At 41.8% G+C, this 13,197-nt stretch overlaps 1 protein-coding gene across 1 annotated transcript in view; it reads right to left on the bottom strand.

The window, feature by feature from the left end:
- Window positions 1-3,446: 3,446 nt before the first annotated feature.
- The window catches only part of LOC142760724 (alpha-1,4-N-acetylglucosaminyltransferase-like), a 39,437-nt gene continuing 29,686 nt past the window's right edge, over window positions 3,447-13,197 (bottom strand). The window contains exon 2 of the mRNA XM_075863916.1: window positions 3,447-4,124. Within this exon, the coding sequence (XP_075720031.1) occupies window positions 3,537-4,124 (588 nt within the window). The 3' untranslated portion in view covers window positions 3,447-3,536. The remainder of the gene's footprint in view (window positions 4,125-13,197) is intronic.

Below are 13,197 nucleotides of genomic sequence, written 5' to 3' on the forward strand. Positions count from 1 at the left end.
GTGAGACTATATGGTGACATAATGAACAGCCTCCTCTTGTAGATAGTGCCACACACACCGCATTGTAGATAATGCCACACAGCCCCCACTGTAGATAGTGCTACACACCCCCTTGTAGATACTGTCACACAGCCCCTTGTAGATAGAATCACACAGCCCCCCCCCCGCAGATATTACCACACAACCCACCTCTTGTAGACAGTGCCACACAACCCCCGTATAGATACTGCCTCACAGCCCCCTGTACATATTACCACACTCACCCCCAGTAGATAGTGCCTCACACACCCCTTGATATTGCTATACTCCCCCTTAGTGGATAGTACCAGACACCCCCCTGTAGATAGTGTCACACACACCCCTCTGTAGATAGTGCTACACCCCCCTGTAGATAGCTCTACACCCCCCCTTTCCTGTAGATAGTGCCATTAGGGCTCCCTCTAGGAGCGGAATCCACAGCCAGAGCGTTGGCAACGCTGTGGCTGGTTATTCTGCTCCTAGAGGAGCCCCTGATGACTCTGTCCATATATGAATAGCGACATCAGGGGCTTCTCTAAGAGTGGATTTCCCAGCCAGAGCATTGCCAAAGCTCTGGCCGGGGATTCCTCTCCTGGAGTAGCCCCTTACGTCAGCGTCAATAAATGGACAGTTACGTCAGGGACTACCTCTAGGAGTGGAATCCCCGGTCAGAGTGTCGGCAATGCTCAGGCCAGTGATTCCGCTCCTGGAGCGCCCCCTGATGTCACTGTCCATATATGGATAGTGACATTAGGGGCTTCTCCAGTGGCGGAATCCCCGTACAGAGTGTCAGCAACGCTCTGGCTGAGGATTCTGCTTCTAGAGGGAGCCCCGGCCAGAGCATCGGCGTCCCCCTACCTTCCCTCCTAGTTGCACCCGGGGCGCCCCCTAGCGGTGCCTCTGCTCTGCTAATACAGAAAAAAGTTTGCTATGGGGCCCTAATTACGCCTCCGCACACAGGCTTACTGACTAAAGGTACGAATATGCCTTAGCATAAAATGAACAAATCTTACAATATAATGCCCTTCCCCATATCATTTATACCGGCCTCACTACTCCCGGCCATTGTGTTGGAAGAAAAATCTCTAGGACCCGAATGGTGGCAAAGCTCAACAAAAATGTAATATTAGGAAAGTGCTGCATACACAGGCCTTTTCAACAGCAAATAATCTCTTTAATGCTTTAGAAGATGGGAAAAATTATTTTCTTACAAAAATTATTTTCTTAACTATCACCAGTTTAAGGAGATGTGCACACTCTCTCTGAAACATTTAAAGAGGCTCTGTCACCAGATTTTGCAACCCCTATCTGCTATTGCAGCAGATAGGCGCTGCAATGTAGATTACAGTAACGTTTTTATTTTTAAAAAACGAGCATTTTTGGCCAAGTTATGACCATTTTTGTAGTTATGCAAATGAGGCTTGCAAAAGTCCAAGTGGGTGTGTTTAAAAGTAAAAGTCCAAGTGGGCGTGTATTATGTGCGTACATCGGGGCGTTTTTAATACTTTTACTAGCTGGGCGCTCTGAAGAGAAGTAACATCCTCTTCTCTTCAGAACGCCCAGCTTCTGACAGTGCAGATCTGTGACGTCACTCACAGGTCCTGCATCGTGACGGCCACATCGGCACCAGAGGCTACAGTTGATTCTGCAGCAGCATCAGCGTTTGCAGGTAAGATCGACTTACCTGCAAACGCTGATGCTGCTGCAGAATCAACTGTAGCCTCTGGTGCCGATGTGGCCGTCACGATGCAGGACCTGTGAGTGACGTCACAGATCTGCACTGTCAGAAGCTGGGCGTTCTGAAGAGAAGAGGATGTTACTTCTCTTCAGAGCGCCCAGCTAGTAAAAGTATTAAAAACGCCCCGATGTACGCACATAATACACGCCCACTTGGACTTTTACTTTTAAACACACCCACTTGGACTTTTGCAAGCCTCATTTGCATAACTACAAAAATGGTCATAACTTGGCCAAAAATGCTCGTTTTTTTAAAAATAAAAACGTTACTGTAATCTACATTGCAGCGCCGATCTGCTGCAATAGCAGATAGGGGTTGCAAAATCTGGTGACAGAGCCTCTTTAAGTGCTACTAGACCTCTGAACGGTTTTGAAGCTGGCATGAAGGCTAATCTATCAACAATTCATTAGATATCACATTTATATAACTTCCTCTTTAAGTTCTCTGCATCAGATAAACCCAGTTATTTCCTTGCATGGGAAAATAACTGAATGTTAAATTTTCGGATCAAGAGACTGAACAAAACCTTAGACAGGCATATAACGCATCACAATATATATGTCTGCAAGAGAATCATTATAAGTTGCTGACAATTGGAAGACTACTGAGGCGTTATACCGTATGCATCTGTCCACTTTTAGGGAATGTTGGTACTGTGGGAAAGCTACAGGCTTTTTTTATCATGTATGGTGGACTTTCCCTCTAATTCAACCTTATTGGAAGGGTGTTGAGGACGTCATCAGAACTGTGTGCAATATTGCATTCATCTTGACACCTGAACTGATATGATTCGGTTTAGGGAACGGTTCCTATAGACCGTCAATACCAATTTAGAAACATTGTTAATAGCAGCAACCAAGACATTGATCACCATTTTATGTTTGCAGAAAACACCTGCAACCGTGGAAATGTAGTATAATAAAATCGGTCACATATACAGGATGGAGGAGATTTTTTGGCTGGGTGGAACTTAGACACGCCAAGTTGTTAGCTTTATGGAAACATAAAGCTTTAGCTTTATGTTTACCAGCCTGAGGAAGAAATCGGTACGATTTTGAAACGTGTCTCTGTATTGCCTGATATTGGAAATAAATGCATGTCATCTTTTAACACTCTGGCTCATACCCTTTGTTCCTGAGTACCTGTGATAATACCTAATTTTATCCTCTTCTCCGGGCATCTCAAGTTTGGACTCTTCACGACAGCGCTGATCCCTTGAAAAAAAATCTGCATTTTCCCATTTTTGCAAATATTAATGGGGCTTAATATTTATGCCTTCAGTTTGTTTATGATAATGATTATAATGAATGTATATTTCCACATCTATGGATTATGTTCATGGGACTGTTCGAAACAGTCCTAAAAATATATGCGCCAGACATATGCAACTATATACAATACAGGTGCATGTGTCTGCCAAGACTCCCATTGTGTAAGTATACCACGTGGCGCAGTTCAGGCAAAGGTAAATTCATGTAAAACAGCCAAATGTATGCAAAAATATTTTTTTTTTTGGGCATAGATTTGGCTATTGAAGTCTAAGGGCAAGCTACAGGGATTTCCATGGTGCATGAACCAAACGTTTAATTGAGGATTTTCTGCTAAATAGTGCAAGAAAAATGTTGCTATACATTCAAATATAAAAGAAAATCTAATGGGGTGAGTACTTTGCATAGAATCTGACAAATTATTATTGCACATAAATCCTGGTGATCATTGTGATATTTTGTAATTAAATTTACAATATTCAAAGAAAGCTAAAATAGATAGTGGGTAATATTTAGTGGTAAGTCGTGACATTCCTAAGTATCGCATCATACGTGGAAGGACAGTACTCTTTGTAGAGATGTTCTGCTAACATGTTACTACCAGGTACCATAGTTACATTTACATGATTCATGAAGTTCCAGAGATGCAAAGCGTAGGAGTCATTGAAAGTGGGCAATTTGTCCCAAACCTTGTAATAACTTTTCCACATTGGGTAGGAGATAGGATAAAAGCGCTGGGGATTGAAGAATGTAATGTTTCCACACATGATATCTTCTGTACCATTAAATTTTGGTATATCACAGAACTTCTTTAAAACACGGGTAAAGAGATTTGGCCCTTGATGTCCCCATCGTCTGCTGTTATAATTCTGAACAAAGTCCTCCATACATGTCTGGGTGAAATTATGATGAGAAGAAAACCCAAAAATACCATTGCTAGAGTATTGCGAAGATTGTGCAGCAAGGAAGTCCTGATTGGGAATGGCTCGTATTGAAATGATGTCAGTATCCATATATATTCCACCATGTTTCCAGATCAAGGCTAACCTGCAACCATCAGCACTAACATGGATCCAGTGCATCTCCTTCTGTGGGTTAACCTGAAAGTAAAATGGAGCATTATTATTAAGCAGCTTTAATTTTTTTTGTATTGTTTTTAGCTTTATTATGATTGTTGTATATATAAGATATGAATTTGACTAGGCACTGAAGTGCATTGGTCACATGTAAGAGTACAGGAAGAGTTGTGTGTCTTTTCTGCACATTGTCTTCATCTACAAGCTAAATTGGCTAATTATGTGACGCAATGTAAGCAAATCCTTGTCTGTTTGTAAATTCTTGGCAAGACAGATTCAACAAAAAAAAAACAAGGCTTTGCTCGCATTGCACGGCTTACTTGACTAATTCCGTTTCGGGCTCCTAGAAACTCTGGTTAACCTTTCCTATATATCTTGTACATGACCATGTTTAGTTTTCAAACTCGAAGCTTTATTTTATTCATTAATGCACACTAGAACTTCCAACATTTTTTACTTCCGTTTTTAACTTTTCTCCATGATAGAAAAGATTTGAAGTTAGAAAGAGAAAAATACATACATCCCTTGCAGATGAGGGGTAACTCAGCCCTTTGAAGACCTAGCATTGTCTCCTGTACTCCTGGCCATCAAATAGACCGGTGATTCCCTACCTTATTACAATGGAGGAATTTTTCAAGGGATTTTCTACTTCCAAGAAATTCCTAATCAAATTCCAGGTAGGTAGGGCCAGGTAAAGCATTCTATAAATCTTGCCTAGCACTGTATTGTGGATAATATGTGATGGTTGTTTTTCCAAGTAGGTTTGAGCAGGCTAATGTAAAAGTGACAACACTTGCTGCAGCTGTGTTTTGGGGAACCACTGACCAGATTCCTAGGCACCCTTGGCAGAGGAACACTGACATAAATTTATGTGCCTTCAAACTACTGAGAAAAGTGAAAAACATACATTATAGTGAAATCTGATGCAGTCTCCAAAGTGAAGGGAACACATTTATTTAAAGTAGTCCTGACATTTTTTTTATTACTGTAGCTCATGTTCTCTCACCTATAAAATGTTTCAATCATCCAAATATTGTTGATCAAATTAAGTTGCTACTACTTGAATACTTTTGGTCTTTGTTGTGCAGGTGCATTAACTCTTTTTGACAGCCGCCCAACTACTATTTAACAAATTCTTTCCCCTCATTTGATGTATTGTTTTTAAATATTTGCCTTTCTTTCTCTTATACATTGCTAAAGGAATATAGGGGACATGGCCTGGGTGTTCCTCAGTAATAAATTTTATTAATGAGTTTAGCTTGACATCAGCATTGACCAAATAAACTTTCTGTGGTGTGGACTGATGACTTATAATGTTATTTTTTTTTCTGGCCACTGTTAAATACTTATCTCTCTTGATTCCCTACTATCCTAGTTTTTTTATATCCATTTTTTCGCATAAAAAAATAATTTACTAATTGGTAACCTTGCATTTCTAGAATGACCAGACAGTTGTCCAGCTCCCACTAGACATACTTTAGGATTGCAGTTGATTCTTATTTGATATGTTTTACATATGTTATCAATTTTGTCTACCCAAAATGTTTGGAGTTTCTACCCTCGTAATACTTTGCAGGTCTCAAAGGGGATGGATGTAATCTATGTATTATAAAATACTGAGAAACCTTTTGTTGTAAGCTGAAAGAAAGCTTTGGGATCCACTTAAAAAAAACTGTTATCATTGGCTGGTCTCAATTGAGCCCAAACTCCTCTCATTGTTTGGGTGCCTGAAAAGAGACCACTTTGAATTTCTGTTGGAGGACTAGTTAATATATTTTAGATATTAGATACTTAGTTGTTTCAGAACTCATTGGGATTTCACTAATTTTAAAAAATACCTTATCCTCATGTGTAAGAAAAAAATGCAGAGTTTTCTGCCAGATTATTTTTGTAAAACAGTTGTCCTTTATCCCTTCACTTTGAAATATTTGAGTATTTATGTTACTTAAACTATTTTTCTCCTAAAATGTATAATTTACATATAAATCTTATTGAGTTCTTTCAAAAGGATATTCCCCCAAATGGCCGCACAGCTGAACCCTGCTCGTATACCCCACAGACACTAAAAGTTTGAATAACATAAGTTTCATATTTATTTAGTATTTAGTTTCATATTTATTTAGTAGGGACACAGAGAAACTCTCATCTCCAAAACCTGAACGATAGTATATTGGAAGAGGTTTGGATTGTCTAGCTGTATCCTATTTCAGTTAACTAATACGCTATGCCAGCCCGCCAGATTTTGAAACAGATCTGGCATGCCATTCCTCTTTTACCGGTAGGTTATCGGAAGAAAACAAGATTTTTACGACGATGTCTCTCTCTTCATGCAAGCTCAGTACTCAAAAGTATTACAAATTGTTTGGCTCCACACTCGGAATTTAGCTAATGTATAGAGAATTAAGAAGACACATTTTAATTCATGTATTTCTTCCAGTCATAGACAATCTTAGCTTCTTTTTTTTTTTTATATCACAACCCTTTTTTTATCTACTATATCAAGTGAATATTATTTCATTTGATAAATTCCTTAATATTGAGAGAGATAATTAGTTCAAGATAAATTATGTGCTGGCCCTGTACTATCACTTGCAACTTTCCAGGACCCTCCTGGCCACATCCTGATTACATGGTCGGGAGTTACGTAACAGCGTATTATCTAACGTTGTAGTGTCTTGAACCCAGCTACATTGCTTCCGCTTGGTCCAAAAGTATGGGAGGAGAGAGGGAAAATACAGGTAGAAAATTCAGATATTGAAAATGCTGACCATCTCGATGATTGCTTAAAGATTAATAAAGAGTGAGACTCTTGAAAACGTATATACAGACCAAACACCTGTCTGCAGCCTGCCTCACCAAGTATGAGGTTGCCTTGCTCACCCCACCCATATAGAGATGTTCAGTTTTGAACCCTGCTACATTACTTCCACATTGTCCAAATAGGGGAGTAGTGATGAGACTGATCAGTTACATATCAGTGAGACACCGCACACTTGTGTTGAATTAATTAACTTTGAGCTAGGAGGTCTACAAAATGTGCATTTTACCGATGTTATATTTCCTCCCAAAGGTCCATAAAAACCTGACTGATTACCCGGGACGCCCTATTGTCAGGTTTGGGAGGGCTTTGTGATCCAGTCTGTAAATTCATTGACTACTATTTGAAACACATGATTGAATGTTTGCCCTACTTTATGAAAGATACCACAGATGTGTTAACGAGAATTGATGGGATCTTTTTGGACCCTGATGCGTTTCTGGATACTGCCGATGTAGAATCCCTCTACACTAGTATTCGACACAAAAACGTTGTCGATGTGGTTCGCCTCTTCTTGGGTATGAGCAACTGGGACAGCCACGTCTGTGTACTTATTCTAGCTCATAATTTTTTGTTTAGGGATGTGTTCTATTTACAAAAACAAGGCACTGTCATAGGGGCGGCGTGTGCGCCATCGTAAGTGAACCTGTTTCTCGGGCTGTGGGAGAGGCAGGTTTTCCATGGCGATGGTGCCTCCCCCGCAGACCATGTGCAGTGCTGGTTGAGATACATTGATGATTTATTTATAATTTGGCAGGGTACAGAAACACAGCTGCTGCATTTTATGCAGCAGCTAAACACAAATGATCTCAACATTAAATTGACCTATGTTTTTGACAGACGAAAAGTGGACTTTTTGGATATTGCTATTGAGGTGTATGAGAGGGGAAGTTTACAAACAGATGTCTTTAGGAAAAAGATGTCTGTGAACTCCCTGTTCCATGCTACATCGGCACACATCTAGTCCACGATTAGGGCTGTCCCAGTTGGTCAATTTCCCGGGATGAGGCGAATATGTTCATCTGAGACTAAATTTGAAAGCCAATCGAGGGATCTAGAGAACAGATTTTTGGAGAGAGGATATAGCCGGGGATGTATCAAACAAGGGTATAGACGTGCAAAGGCTACTGAACGTAAATCATTATTACATCCATCAAAGAAAAAACAATTGGATCACAATCCCACCAGATTTATTTTGACCTTTAACAGTCAGTGGCAGCCAATGGGATCTATTTTAAAAATACATTGGCCCATGCTACAGACAGAGCCCACCTTGGCTCTGACCCCGTCAAAAGCCCCTTTAATGACAACAAGGAGAAGTAGGAACCTTAAGGACTTTTTGGTTAAAAGTCATTATATACCCAAACAATCAAACCCTTTCTCCTCAAGAAGTCCAACTTGGGGCTGTTACCCATGTGGTGAGTGTGGGGCATGTGCCAATATAAAACGGGCAACCACCTTTGAATCAATGAGGGATTGAGGGTAATTTAAAATACAACAATGCATATCCTGCAATACCACCTTTGTAATTTATTATGCAATGTGTGGATGCTCAAAAGTTTACGTAGGATTGACATCTCGACAATTACGAATTACAATTAGGGAGCATGTGCGGGATATCATTGCTGCAGAGGAGGTGAAGGATTAAATCCTGCTCAAAACGATTCCAAAACATTTTAAAGCATGGCGGATTGATAGAATACACTGTGGAGTTAGAGGAGGTTGTTAGCTCAGAAAGAGTGTAGATGGATAATAACCCTTGGCACAATGGTCCCTAATGGTTTCAATGAAAAACTGAGCTTTGCGGCCTTTCTGTAGTCTCTCTGCCTTTTTTTAATTATGTCTGTACTAATTTATGTTTGTGTTCTATTTTGTATTTTTAGATTTTGCCCTATTGCTACATTGATTTATTGGCATTGGATATGGTCCTTCCAAACGTATACTTCAACAAGATCTAGATTTTTTTGAAAACCACCACCCCCCTCCATCTATGGACTAAAGGGATGCAAGATCTGAATAATACCACTATTTATATCTATGATTGTCATTGCTCTCTTTTTCGAGAGGGCCCCTTATATTGCTCTTCTTTCTTTGCACTTTCTTTCACCTAACTTTATTCTGCTTTTTTTCTTTTTTTAGATGTGTTTATAATTCAAACATTGCAGCTCTTTTTTCACTTCTTTCTCTTTTGCATCACTTTGCATGTGTTTGGAGATACCACATTTGCGAAGACGGTGTCACACTTGTATTCCATCTGTCGCACTCGGTGGTGCCTCAAACATCTGTATTGCCTAAATATGTGTAACACTATTAGGATTTAATTATGTTTTTTGTGACCACATTGTGCTCATTGTATATGCATTTTACCTATACTTTTTTCACTTTCACTCTTTTCGATGGTAATACGTTGAACTAACATATACTATTCATCTTCACATTCTGTGATATTATATGGTTCATACATCTTCTGGTATATGTTTCTTTCTGTTGTAGTAATTTATATATTTTTTTCACAGAAGAAGGAGGTATTTTTCGGGGTCAGATTGACAACATAACTATTTAACTTTGCGATATGCACAGATATATATATATATATGTATTTTCGATACATAAATTATCTATCCTGTTATCCATTAATTTACCTGGGGGTGTGCATGCACTGTGGAGCGATCTGCCGAGTCTCCATTCTGAGCTATCTCCTTGACGCTCTGCGCCTGCACTGTTTCCCTAGTGACACGTCCGGGGAGCAGTGCATGCGCGGATGCGCCTGATGGTTTGGGACGGTATTCTCGCGTCGTTTCGATAAGTCACACGCATGTGTCGTTGACCTAGATCATGATTGGTTGGGATGCATCAGATGTCCTTGCGCAACTTCCTATTTAAAGTTTGATTAGAATCCAATTGTCATTACTCCGTCATAAAGCTACACGAGAAACGTGCATTGGGGCGCTTCTTCTGAGCCACTTGACTACACTATTTTCTATGGGTAAGGCACTTTGCTTATGATATCTTGATGGGACCCTGCTCTCTGGTATTCTTTTCATCTGTGGAACTACACGATTGGCAGATTACTTTACACCTTTCCATTTATATGTAACCATGTTTTTTACACATGAGCGCATACCTCCTTTCTTTGTGGACATGCCATCCTTAACTTTGCTCTTTATGTCTTACATCCAGTGGCGGATTAAGTAGACTATGGGCCCTGGGCTGTAACCCAAACTTGGGCCCCCCTTCTCCCCCGCCGAGCCGTAACACTACCTTTTTGTGCAAGCATTAACAAATGGGTGTTACGATTCGCCTTGTCAAAGGGCTGTGTCCCTACATACTGACAGTCTCCAACCATCGCTGACAGCATCACACTGTGCAGGGACACATCCTCCTGACAAGGGGAATGGTAACACGCATTTGTCTATCAGTCCTGGACTGCACAAAGACATTTAGTGAAACACAAGGATTTCCTATAATAAACATGTCAGGAGAGGTGACAGATTTTCTGTAAATCTAGTGACTCACATGTTTTCCTCTTTTCTTCTCCATCCGGTCCTGACTTCATGACGACTTCACCCGGCCATGACCCATTTCTGCAGAATTTGCCACTTAGATGTCTTCTGTTTCTCACTTTTCCAACATTTCTACACCTATAAACGAAAACAAAATGATCATGGTGCCACACACTGTGCCTCTAAATATAATAGCACCAAACACTGCGCCCCTGAATATAATTGTGTCAAACACTGTATAGTAAAGCACCACGTGCACAAAGGCCCCTTTATATAGCGTCACACACATCCCCCTGTATATAGCGTCACACACACATCCCCCTGTATATAGCGTCACACACATCCCCCTGTATATAGCGTCACACACATCCCCCTGTATATAGCGTCACACACAGCCCCCCTGTATATAGCGTCACACACACATCCCCCTGTATATAGCATCACACACATCCCCCTGTATATAGCGTCACACACATCCCCCTGTATATAGCGTCACACACAGCCCCCCCTGTATATAGCGTCACACACAGCCCCCTGTATATAGCATCACACACACACAGCCCCTGTATATAGCATCACACACACACAGCCCCTGTATATAGCATCACGCACACAGCCCCTGTATATAGCATCACACACACACACAGCCCCTGTATATAGCATCACACACACAGTCCCTGTATATAGCATCACACACACATCCCCTGTATATAGCATCACACACACAGCCCCTGTATATAGCATCACACACACAGCCCCTGTATATAGCATCACACACACACAGCCCCTGTATATAGCATCACACACACACAGCCCCTGTATATAGCATCACACACACAGCCCCTGTATATAGCATCACACACACACAGCCCCTGTATATAGCATCACACACACACAGCCCCTGTATATAGCATCACACACACACAGCCCCTTTATATAGCATCACACACACAGCCCCTGTATATAGCATCACACACACAGCCCCTGTATATAGCATCACACACACAGCCCCTGTATATAGCATCACACACACACAGCCCCTGTATATAGCATCACACACACACACAGCCCCTGTATATAGCATCACACACACACAGCCCCTGTATATAGCATCACACACACACAGCCCCTGTATATAACATCACACACACACAGCCCCTGTATATAGCATCACACACACAGCCCCTGTATATAGCATCACACACACAGCCCCTGTACATAGCATCAAACACAGCCCCTGTATATAGCATCACACACACACACACACACACACACACACACACACACACACACACACACAGCCCCTGTATATAGCATCACACACACAGCCCCTGTATATAGCATCACACACACACAGCCCCTGTATATAGCATCACACACACAGCCCCTGTATATAGCATCACACACACAGCCCCTGTATATAGCATCACACACACAGCCCCTGTACATAGCATCACACACACACAGCCCCTGTATATAGCATCACACACACAGCCCCTGTATATAGCATCACACACACAGCCCCTGTATATAGCATCACACACACAGCCCCTGTATATAGCATCACACACACAGCCCCTGTATATAGCATCACACACACACAGCCCCTGTATATAGCATCACACACACAGCCCCTGTATATAGCATCACACACACAGCCCCTGTATATAGCATCACACACACACAGCCCCTGTATATAGCTGAACGAGCTTAATTAGGCCTAGATCTGAGCATCTACTCCCCTATAAATTTAGATGTAGCATATGGGGAAGGCACTCGTGCAGGGGGGCACGACGGCAGAAGTCATCTCTGTCTAAGTGTCATACTGTCAAAGTGTCCTGGCAGTTATACATGGCAGTTATACATGGCAGTTGCACAGGGTCAGTGACAGGTAAGCTGCATTACCAAACCAGACAAACTAGCCCACGCTCTCAATATTAGATTTCTAACTATCTGTAACCAAACATGTTTGCCACCGCTCTCATCATTATAGCTGCTCTTGGTTTTCAATCCTATCGCCCATTTAAGACTTGCCCAAAAACAGTCCGCATCAGTCCTTCTCTCCTGGTCTCACCCATGTACAGCTCCCATTCACTATTCACTTTCCTCAGTCAACTTAACCCATCTCATCCCACTGCCCAACATAAAAAACACTCACATAAATCACAGAACCATCTGCTGTCTCTTTCCATTCTCCTGCTACTAGCTGCAGGGGACATCTCTCCCAACCCTGGGCCTCCCTTTTCTTCTGCCAAGCTTAACCACTTACCTGCCACACATAGAAACCCTGCAAATCTTCTTGCCATTCCTTGTATGTCTTCTCCTGTCTCTTTTAACTGTGCTCTCTGGAACTCTCGGTCCGTGTGCAACAAACTCACCTTTATTCATGACTTATTCCTTTCTAACTCTCTCAACCTTCTGGCTCTTACAGAAACATGGCTACACCTGTCTGACACTGCTTCCTCTGCTGCTCTATCTTATGGTGGTCTCCAGTTCTCTCATGCCCCCAGACCTGAGAACAGGCAGGGTGGAGGAGTAGGTATACTTCTTTCCCCACACTGCACTTTCCAGGTCATTCCCCCGGTCCCCTCACTCACATTTCGCTCTTTTGAAGTCCACACCCTCAGACTCTTTCACCCTTTTCCCCTCCGAGTGGCAGTTGTCTACCGCCCACCGGGCTCACCCCGCCAATTCCTGGATCATTTTGCTGCCTGGCTTCCACAATTTCTATCCTCTGAAACACCCACTCTCATCATGGGTGACTTCAACATCCCCA

This window comes from Rhinoderma darwinii, chromosome 4, assembly GCF_050947455.1.
Source record: "Rhinoderma darwinii isolate aRhiDar2 chromosome 4, aRhiDar2.hap1, whole genome shotgun sequence".
In the NCBI taxonomy this organism is placed as follows: Eukaryota; Metazoa; Chordata; class Amphibia; order Anura; family Rhinodermatidae; genus Rhinoderma; species Rhinoderma darwinii.